The 12,053-nt window shown below is 42.4% G+C and overlaps 1 protein-coding gene across 1 annotated transcript in view; it reads right to left on the reverse strand.

Moving 5' to 3' along the window:
• The window catches only part of prickle3 (prickle homolog 3), a 153,429-nt gene that overhangs the window by 34,957 nt on the left and 106,419 nt on the right, over positions 1 to 12,053 (reverse strand). Inside the window, 1 exon segment of the mRNA XM_084333733.1 lies at positions 5,734 to 5,847. Coding sequence (XP_084189859.1) covers positions 5,734 to 5,847 — 114 coding nt within the window.

Raw genomic sequence — 12,053 nt, forward strand, 5'->3', positions numbered from 1 at the left:
TATTATTATTATTATTATTATTATTATTAATATTAAAATATAGACCAATTGTATGTTTTAATTATTTTAATTAGCCAGGCTGTGATGAGACTTAACCCTTTCACTGCCGCACTACCAAAACGGTTAACCCTTTCACTGCGACAATACACAGAAGGTTAACCCTTTCACTGACACACGACAGCCGGTTAACCCTTTCACTGCCACACGGCAGAAGGTTAACCCTTTACTATCACACAACCGACAGGTTAAAGGGTTAAAAGTGGTGATTTCACTCTGCTTGGCTGGTGATGAAAAGGACAAAGTAGATCTCATGCCCAGAAAAAATTGCCCACCGCCCTCAAGTAAACTAACCGGTGCCACCTATAGCACTCATAAATTTTATACCCTGTTTAATCTCCTGTACATTGTATATTACTATTGGACTTTACTGTTACATTTGCACTCTGGTTAGATGCCAAACTTCTTTTCGTTGTACTGTACTTGTGCTGTATAATGACAATACATTCTAATGTAATGTAATGTAATCTAATCTATACTCATATTATTTTCCCTTAACAAACTGAATAAATTATATTATATTATTGTTCCCCTCATAGTCACTTTTATAAATAAGAACCGAAAATGATGCAGAAAAAAGTTAAATAACTTGATTTCACTGTGCCTGTGCACAGGGAAGTCTACCAACACACGTCTCTCTCTTTCTCTCTGATACATAGCCTTCACTCATATCTCTCTCTATCACACGCACGCACGCACGCACACACACAGAGTCACACACACACACACACACACACACACACACACACACACACACACACACACACACACACACACACACACACACACACACACACACACACACACACAGAGTCACACACACACACACAGAGTCACACACACACAGTCACACACACACACACACACACACACACACACACACACACACACACACACACACACACACACAGAGTCACACACACACACACACACACAGAGTCACACACACACACACACACACACACACACACACACACACACACACACACACACACACAGAGTCACACACACACAGAGTCACACACACACAGAGTCACACACACACACACACACACACACACACACACACACACACACACACACACACACACACACACAGAGTCACACACACACACAGAGTCACACACACACACACACACACACACACACACACACACACACACACACACACACACACACACACTCACATCCGCATAGATTTCGCTGTCTGCATACCATATTCACAGACGCACATACTTTCTCTCTCACTCTCTTCCTCTCTCTCACACACAGACACACTTTCTCTCTCACTCTCTTCCTCTCTCTCTCTCTCTCTCTCTCTCTCTCTCTCTCTCTCTCTCTCTCTCTCTCTCTCTCTCACACACACTTACATCCACGTAGCCTTCTGTCCACATAGCATTGTCATAGTCTGCCTATCATGTCTACAACTCATAGTCTGTCTGTCAAGGTACCACTTAGTAGTGTCTACTCTCCTGTATAAATACTTTGTTAGCTCACCGTTCTACAGAGATCTAGGCTAAAGGGCCCATCGCTGTAACCTGGGTGAGTCTCTCCATGTTGCAACATGTCAGTCTGCTAGTAAACTCTATTCTTAATCAAAGACTCTAGTCTACCGCCATGAATAATCTGGTTATTCCATATCAAGCCTTGTTTATTCACTGTAACCATGGAGACGATGATGAACGCAGTGTTCAGACAAGCTTAATTATCTTTTTGTTATTTGTGATACTATGTATGCACCCCATTAACCCTTTCACTGCCACACTACCAAAGGGTTAACCCGTTCGCCTATTGCTTATTAACAGCGAAGGAGTGCGCCGAATGCTTCCGCGTTTTCCCTGATTGGCTGCGACACGCCCCGCGGCAGGCGCGGCAACCGCAGAGCAGAGCGGCAGAGCTTGCGGCATTATTTAGCCGTAAACCGCCATGATTCTCATTCGAAGCTTAGCTCACCTGGCAGCGCGGCGGTCCTGCGGTCCGTTGGTTTCAAGTTCGAATCCCATCAATTTTTTTTTTTTTTTTTTTATTGTTTTAACATGTATTCTTTCGCCGGTTAAGGTTAAGGATAAGGTTAGGCATTGTTTCGGAGTTGGTTAAGGTTAGAAAGGTTAAGTTTAGGCGCTGTTAAGGAGCTGGTTAAGGTTAGAGTTTGTCTTAGAGAATGGCAATATTCTTTCTATGGTTAAGGTTAAGGTTAGGCATGGTTAAGGTTAAGGTTAAGGTTAGGCATGGTTAAGGTTAAGGTTAAGGTTAGGCATTGTTTCGGAGTTGGTTAAGGTTAGACAGGTTAAGTTTAGGCGCTGTTAAGGAGCTGGTTAAGGTTAGCGTTTGTCTTAGAGAATGGCAATAGACAGCCTATTTCCGCACTGCCGCTCTCTCGCGCTGCCGCGGTCACATGGTCACATTGTCACATTCTTGCACTCCTCCGCTGTTAAAAAGCAACACGCAACCCGTTCACTGCGACAATACAGGACAGGGCTGTACACTGCGATGATCTCGTCGAAAATTGCCCCTTAATTTGGCCGTTGCGAGTTGGAAATATTATTTGGGAGCAACGTTGCGAGTTGTGATTTCAACCCTTCATTCGCATTTCACTCCTAAATTAATCCATACAAATTGGATACATTTTAAAAAAAACATTAGCCTACAACCAAGGCTGTACAGTGCGACACAATGTCGTGGTGCTATGAAAGAATCTGTCTGCAATGAATGAACTTACTGCGATCACCGATAGCCTGAGTGAAAAAAAAGATTTGCGTGTGGAGTGAATCTGGGTCACGCTATATACTTGGTACTTGTAGTCTATCGTGCGATTAAAGACCATGTCCCTATCTGCGTAGTCTATACATCCAACACCAAATCCCATAATTCCTAGCAAAACTAAACTGAATGTGGCCTCTCTTCCTTTCAATATGGGCTATTGCATCGCCAAAGAAGCACCTCATTTCAATACATTTAAGACGCAAATTTTGCTCTGCAAGAACAACGGAGTGGATATCAGTCCATCTTATGACAACCACGTCCGATGTGGAGAGATGATAAGATGATGATGATTGACGTGATGATGTGATGATTGATTGACGGGGACACGGACACTTCTAACGTTCAGGTTTAGCCATGCATTAGGTGAGTAGTAGTAGCCCACTATTAGGACGTGAAATACAGTCTAATTAAATTTATAAAATATCAACCTATCTATCTAATAATGAGACAATATGCAAATAAGATAATACTAATAATTGTCACGGTTCCCTGTATATGAAATGAAAGTGGCTTGCAACTTTACTGCTGGTAAAATCACTGTTTATTTCTCGTTTAGCATAGTATTACATTCCACTTCTATAAACAATCAAAGTCCTACCGTAAGAGCCTCATACGGGTCAATTAAACCTTTTTGATTAGTCTTTCCTTCGAGCTAAGTTGGACTGAACATTTCACTGTCAAAAGCGCAAATGTAAATAAGGTTGCGTCGCAACACTGTTTTCAAAATAAAGGTCACATATACAAATACCTCTCAATTCTTATTAAAAAAAGTCCCGGATATACATAAACATTCATTGGCATAGATCTCTATAAACGGCCCAACACATTGATCACTTTAGGCACACACTGAAACCAGTAACATCACAAATATGAAGCAGGTAATTACCCATACAAATAATAAACCTTTCATGGGGTTATTTACGATAATAATTCATTTGATTTCTAAAGCACTTTTCATTGTGAAACAAATGTATGCAGAGTTTCTTGTCCTCCTGATTAATGCAATGGTGTGTGTGTGTTGTGGTGATCTCATTAAAGGAGCACTACACAAGCGCGCGCACACACACACACACAGTTTGTTGTTTTTGTTCTATTAGTGATTTACACACTTTCTCAGTTGGTTAATTATAAAAGATACAAACCTGAAAACAAACGCACTTAAATGTTAAATAAAAGGACCACAGTAATGAGGCAGGAGGAACATATTTTTTTAATAATGGTAAAATTGTTATTTAAAAATGTGCCCCTAAAAAATATTTTTTGCCCCTAAATTTCTCATTTAGGGGCAAGTGTGCCCCTAGTGAAAAAGCTTAGCGTACAGCCCTGCAGGAGGTTAACCCTTTCACTGCCACACGACAAAAGGTTAACCCCTTCACAACCACACTACAGAAGGTTAACCCTTTCACTGCCACATTACAGATGGTTAACCGTCTGTAGTGTGGTAGTGAAAGGGTTAACCTTCTGTAGTGTGGTAGTGAAAAGGGATCAAAGTTATAGCCAATAGCCTATAGTTATATTCAAACATATGTTGGCTCTCTTGGGCAGAGCTGTTTTAGCATGGCTGTGATGTACAGGTGTATAGAGACAGCTCTGTGTAGGAGTGTCATTTGCCCATGTACATGAGTAAACTGAATATTGCGAGCGTTACCGTGGAAACAGAACTCACTCTCAAACCACAAAACCCAACAGCAAATGGGATAAGGAGTGTTTATGCTTCAGTATCCTGGATGATATCAACTATTTCCCAGCAATTATTCGGGTTTCTCACAGCCGGGATATGAATTTATAGACTCAGGAACAGCTTCTTTCGCTCAGCTGTCATCTCCCTGATCTCTGGGCCACAATGACAGCCCCCCCCACCCCATACCATATCAACTCTGAACTCTGACTCCATTGCCTATATACTCTAGGTTCTGTTACCCATACTGTATGAACTTTGAACTCTATTGCCTATACTCAATGTATACAATATACATAAAGACCTACTGCTTTTACTGTCTATACATCTGCTCTACATCTGTCTGAATATACCTGCATATACATCTTCTATATCTTGTACCTATGTATACACCTGCATATAACCCATATATATACTGTATATTTATTCTTACTGTACATATATATATATATATATATATATATATATATATATATATATATATATATATATATATATACACACATCTGTCTGTACATATCTGCATATAACCCTTTTTACTAATATATAGATATAGTATAGTATATATAGATACTACATCTATATCTGTATATCCCTTACCTACTCTTACTAGTTACGATGCTGGCCAGTATGACTTACTACCATAGTGTCTTTATACCTGTATCACTGTACATATTAATACTACAACTCTGTACATACATCTGACTAGCACTACACTCAGTAGTACTCATTTATATATTTTATACCCAGTTTAACCACCTGTACTGTACATTGTATATTACTGTTGCACTTTACTGGTACATTTGCACTCTGGTTGGATGCCAAACCTCTTTTCGTTGTACTGTACTTGTGCTGTTATAATGACAATACATTTGAATCTAATCTAATCTAATCTAAAAGGGCAAATATAACTGAGAGGGCAATCCCCAGGCATACATACCCTCATCTCGCACCTTGTTGCCCATATGCACATGTTCAGAGTAAATTATATTGATTTGTTATATTGTTTACACTGCTTTTTTACTACCTGTACCTCCCCTCCCCCCTCCCCATGCTGCTATGATGCCTGAATTTCCCCAAGGGGATCAATAAAGGAATATCTTATTTTATCTTATCTAATCTAATCTAATCTAATCTATTGGTGGTGTTTACACGCAGAAGCTCCTAGATGGAACCCAGCGTATCCTGAATATAATATCAGGATAATTCATTAATAATTCAGTTATTAGCGTTACCTCGCTGTCATGGGCCGGTAGCTGGTGAAGCAGCTGCTTGATGCGATTCCTCTCTCCCAGGCTGTTGACGTACGGCACCCTGTCTTCTGGCAGACAGCTGAAGTACTGGTACACCTGTAGAGAGACAGACAGACAGACAGCTGAAGTACTGGTACACCTGTAGAGAGAGAGACAGGCAGCTGAAGTACTGGTACACCTGTAGAGAGACAGACAGCTGAAGTACTGGTACACCTGTAGAGAGACAGACAGACAGCTGAAGTACTGGTACACCTGTAGAGAGAGAGAGACAGACAGCTGAAGTACTGGTACACCTCTATACAGAGAGAGACAGACAGCTGAAGTACTGGTACACCTGTATACAGAGAGAGACAGCTGAAGTACTGGTACACCTGTATACAGAGAGAGACAGCTGAAGTACTGGTACACCTGTATACAGAGAGAGACAGACAGCTGAAGTACTGGTACACCTGTATACAGAGAGAGACAGACAGCTGAAGTACTGGTACACCTGTATACAGAGAGAGACAGACAGCTGAAGTACTGGTACACCTGTATACAGAGAGAGACAGACAGCTGAAGTACTGGTACACCTGTATACAGAGAGAGACAGCTGAAGTACTGGTACACCTGTATACAGAGAGAGACAGCTGAAGTACTGGTACACCTGTATACAGAGAGAGACAGCTGAAGTACTGGTACACCTGTATACAGAGAGAGACAGCTGAAGTACTGGTACACCTGTATACAGAGAGAGACAGACAGCTGAAGTACTGGTACACCTGTAGAGAGACAGCTGAAGTACTGGTACACCTGTAGAGAGAGAGAGACAGACAGCTGAAGTACTGGTACACCTGTATACAGAGAGAGACAGGCAGCTGAAGTACTGGTACACCTGTAGAGAGAGAGAGACAGACAGCTGAAGTACTGGTACACCTGTATACAGAGAGAGACAGACAGCTGAAGTACTGGTACACCTGTATACAGAGAGAGACAGGCAGCTGAAGTACTGGTACACCTGTAGAGAGACAGCTGAAGTACTGGTACACCTGTAGAGAGAGAGAGACAGACAGCTGAAGTACTGGTACACCTGTATACAGAGAGAGACAGGCAGCTGAAGTACTGGTACACCTGTATACAGAGAGAGACAGGCAGCTGAAGTACTGGTACACCTGTATACAGAGAGAGACAGACAGCTGAAGTACTGGTACACCTGTATACAGAGAGAGACAGCTGAAGTACTGGTACACCTGTATACAGAGAGACAGACAGCTGAAGTACTGATACACCTGTATACAGAGAGAGACAGCTGAAGTACTGGTACACCTGTATACAGAGAGAGACAGACAGCTGAAGTACTGGTACACCTGTAGAGAGACAGACAGACAGCTGAAGTACTGGTACACCTGTATACAGAGAGAGACAGGCAGCTGAAGTACTGGTACACCTGTATACAGAGAGAGACAGGCAGCTGAAGTACTGGTACACCTGTAGAGAGACAGACAGCTGAAGTACTGGTACACCTGTATACAGAGAGAGACAGACAGCTGAAGTACTGGTACACCTGTAGAGAGACAGACAGCTGAAGTACTGGTACACCTGTATACAGAGAGAGACAGCTGAAGTACTGGTACACCTGTATACAGAGAGAGACAGGCAGCTGAAGTACTGGTACACCTGTATACAGAGAGAGACAGCTGAAGTACTGGTACACCTGTATACAGAGAGAGACAGCTGAAGTACTGGTACACCTGTATACAGAGAGAGACAGGCAGCTGAAGTACTGGTACACCTGTATACAGAGAGAGACAGCTGAAGTACTGGTACACCTGTATACAGAGAGAGACAGCTGAAGTACTGGTACACCTGTATACAGAGAGAGACAGCTGAAGTACTGGTACACCTGTATACAGAGAGAGACAGCTGAAGTACTGGTACACCTGTATACAGAGAGAGACAGCTGAAGTACTGGTACACCTGTATACAGAGAGAGACAGCTGAAGTACTGGTACACCTGTATACAGAGACAGACAGCTGAAGTACTGGTACACCTGTATAGAGAGAGAGACAGCTGAAGTACTGGTACACCTGTATACAGAGAGAGACAGGCAGCTGAAGTACTGGTACACCTGTATACAGAGAGAGACAGGCAGCTGAAGTACTGGTACACCTGTATACAGAGAGAGACAGGCAGCTGAAGTACTGGTACACCTGTATACAGAGAGAGACAGACAGCTGAAGTACTGGTACACCTGTAGAGAGACAGACAGACAGCTGAAGTACTGGTACACCTGTACAGAGACAGACAGACAGACAGCTGAAGTACTGGTACACCTGTAGAGAGACAGACAGACAGCTGAAGTACTGGTACACCTGTAGAGAGAGAGACAGACAGCTGAAGTACTGGTACACCTGTAGAGAGACAGACAGACAGCTGAAGTACTGGTACACCTGTACAGAGACAGACAGACAGCTGAAGTACTGGTACACCTGTATACAGAGACAGACAGACAGCTGAAGTACTGGTACACCTGTAGAGAGACAGACAGACAGCTGAAGTACTGGTACACCTGTAGAGAGAGAGAGACAGACAGCTGAAGTACTGGTACACCTGTATACAGAGAGAGAGACAGGCAGCTGAAGTACTGGTACACATGTATACAGAGAGAGACAGACAGCTGAAGTACTGGTACACCTGTATACAGAGAGAGACAGGCAGCTGAAGTACTGGTACACCTGTAGAGAGACAGACAGACAGCTGAAGTACTGGTACACCTGTAGAGAGACAGACAGACAGCTGAAGTACTGGTACACCTGTAGAGAGACAGACAGACAGCTGAAGTACTGGTACACCTGTATACAGAGAGAGACAGGCAGCTGAAGTACTGGTACACCTGTATACAGAGAGAGACAGACAGCTGAAGTACTGGTACACCTGTAGAGAGACAGACAGACAGCTGAAGTACTGGTACACCTGTATACAGAGAGAGACAGCTGAAGTACTGGTACACCTGTATACAGAGAGAGACAGGCAGCTGAAGTACTGGTACACCTGTATACAGAGAGAGACAGACAGCTGAAGTACTGGTACACCTGTATACAGAGAGAGACAGACAGCTGAAGTACTGGTACACCTGTATACAGAGAGAGACAGACAGCTGAAGTACTGGTACACCTGTATACAGAGAGAGACAGGCAGCTGAAGTACTGGTACACCTGTACAGAGAGAGAGACAGCTGAAGTACTGGTACACCTGTATACAGAGAGACAGACAGCTGAAGTACTGGTACACCTGTACACAGACAGACAGACAGCTGAAGTACTGGTACACCTGTATACAGAGAGAGACAGACAGCTGAAGTACTGGTACACCTGTATACACTACAGAGAGACAGACAGCTGAAGTACTGGTACACCTGTATACAGAGAGAGACAGCTGAAGTACTGGTACACCTGTATACAGAGAGACAGACAGCTGAAGTACTGGTACACCTGTATACAGAGAGAGACAGACAGCTGAAGTACTGGTACACCTGTATACAGAGAGAGACAGGCAGCTGAAGTACTGGTACACCTGTATACAGAGAGAGACAGGCAGCTGAAGTACTGGTACACCTGTACAGAGAGAGACAGACAGCTGAAGTACTGGTACACCTGTATACAGAGAGAGACAGGCAGCTGAAGTACTGGTACACCTGTACAGAGAGAGACAGACAGCTGAAGTACTGGTACACCTGTATACAGAGAGAGACAGACAGCTGAAGTACTGGTACACCTGTATACAGAGAGAGACAGACAGCTGAAGTACTGGTACACCTGTATACAGAGAGAGACAGCTGAAGTACTGGTACACCTGTATACAGAGAGACTCATATCACTATCTTGTATTTTGTACTTTTTTATATTATATTGTATTTATATTTTATATTGTATCTATAGTGTATATAGATACTGGACTGTATAGGACTGTGAAGCTCTGTATCCCACCCCCCCTGTATCAGTGGCGTCGTTTTGGTATGCAGGCACAGCACTAAGCTAATGTCTCACTAAATCATCCCTAAATCATCTTCGAACACAATTGCAAAGATATTAACACTTTGGTTGCCAGCAGGGGGTGTGCGATTTATCGCTTGGATGCCACCACTCTAATCAATGAGAGGGCGAGCACATTTGCGAACGCATAAACTATATCTTAAATTATGTGTCTAATACGCCCGTCGCTTATCAATGACTTGCTTGCAGTCAACATGTATGAAACGGATTGTTTTTTCATCAGTACATTTCCGCTTTATACCGTTTTGAATACGAGTATAGTTTTGAAGATTTCTAGTGATTCCAGAAAAATCTGCGATAATAGCTCTTTAGTGGAATACACAATACACGTTGTCATTTTTCAGCCTATTTATGAATAGTTTTAAATTAAATGCTAGATTATCGATAGTATATGTGTACTTATGCACGCTAGAGAAGCGGGCTGAAAAATCGATTATCTATGCCCTGCCTGGCGCTAACGTTACGCACACACACATACACACATATGAGACACGTTGTGAACGCTGTGAAAAAAAACTCTGATTACCACAAGACTGGTAAAATAAAGTCCTTACCTCACATCAGATGTTCTGCAAAAAGATTAATCCATTCCAAATATCGATCGTGTTTATTGATCCAACGTTATACCTCGAAACAGATAATCCACGCTGCTTTCGGTTGCCTCAATGAATGCAATAGTCTCAGGTTACATGGCTCAGAAGTAAAATGTGGAATCCGGGATTTTTTCTCTCTCATGCATTTCCATTGACTACATTCCAATGGGTGCAATACCATCCGGGAGACGATAGGGGGCGGTATTTGCCCTTTTCGAGCTCAGAGCCAGTCCCAATGATAACGTGAGGCTGGATGGATGAAAAATGAATGGATATCGCTAATAAAAGAAATAACGATTAAATAACGAGATTTCTCGTCATTGGCACTCAACGCATGGCGGCCAACAACGAGATTTCTCGTCGTTGGCACCCAATGTGTTAAGGTGAGAATCTACTCGTGTTTTCATCTGGCAACAAGTAAACAAAACGTGAGTAACTTTAAAGTGTGTTCAAACCTCTAACTCTATTACATTAGCACTCAGAGTGATTCTTCTCCTGTTGTAGAAGGACGTTCAGAATGTTTCCTTTCAAAAGAGACCAGACTCTTGTGCTATAAGTGGTTCAAGTAAAAAAAAATCGCTAATTACTTTGGGTCAGACGTTTTATGCAAAATGTGGCCTCAGCATAAGGGGTTAACAACCTCTGTTCAAATCTTTTTATTGCTTTTTCTTTTTTTTCATAACAAGACAACACACAATACAGTAATAACAATAATAAACAGCAATAATAGACAGGACTTCACATGACAACAACAGCAGCAACAATAACAACAACAATGACAACAAATTAACACATTGGGCGCCGTGCATTGTACCCATCATTGGGTCCAGTCTGCCACCGCTGTAAGCCTATGGAGATGTTTACCTTCTTTGCAGGGCTATAACTTTTTAAATATTATAGCTATATTGACATTACTATGGCCCATTCAACATCGGGTATCTATCGTTCCGGATGTGGGAACGTTATATTTTTTCATTCATACATTGTTGTGTTAATACCATCGAGAATATAAGTATGTTTTTAAGGTTTTCTGCGAGTTATAGGCCCTGAAGCATATGATAGATTATCGATTGGTGTTTCTTTCCTATACACGCTATATTAAAAAATTCAAATGTATATGATCGGTATACATTATGCTTCATCATGCGTGAAGGAAAGGGGGGGGGGGGTCGTTTATAATTCCTTGATCGTCAGTATTCGCTTTATTTAGTATGGGTTGATATGTTGAGCAGATGGTTTGCAGTGAAATTAATAAACAATTGGGCTGAAAAGAATGTTATATTCCTCTTACCGTTCGCCGATGAGACTGGAGGAAAAATATTCCAAATATTTGCGTTTCGAAAGCGATCCAATGCACGAGTGTTTGTCTGGACCCACGTAACAAGATATTACTGCCGAAGGGATTTCCTTGATGCACCAGCGCCACTTCCGGTTTGGCGTGGAGTGTAACTGGCCCGATCATCCACCAGGCGGCGGTATTGAGGCGCTGCAATATCAGACAGGGTGCAGCTTCAGTCCCGCAGGGAGGCTGGATGAATTATGAATGCCATGGCGAAAGATTTTTATATTGATCCCAACAACGAATGATCACGTTGTTGGCGTTCAACGCATGGCGGGCAATAACGAATTACCACGTTGTTGGCGTCCAATGTGTTAAAATAACAAGAATAATAATAA

The sequence above is a fragment of the Notolepis coatsorum genome, assembly GCF_963971535.1.
Source record: "Notolepis coatsorum genome assembly, chromosome: 17".
In the NCBI taxonomy this organism is placed as follows: Eukaryota; Metazoa; Chordata; class Actinopteri; order Aulopiformes; family Paralepididae; genus Notolepis; species Notolepis coatsorum.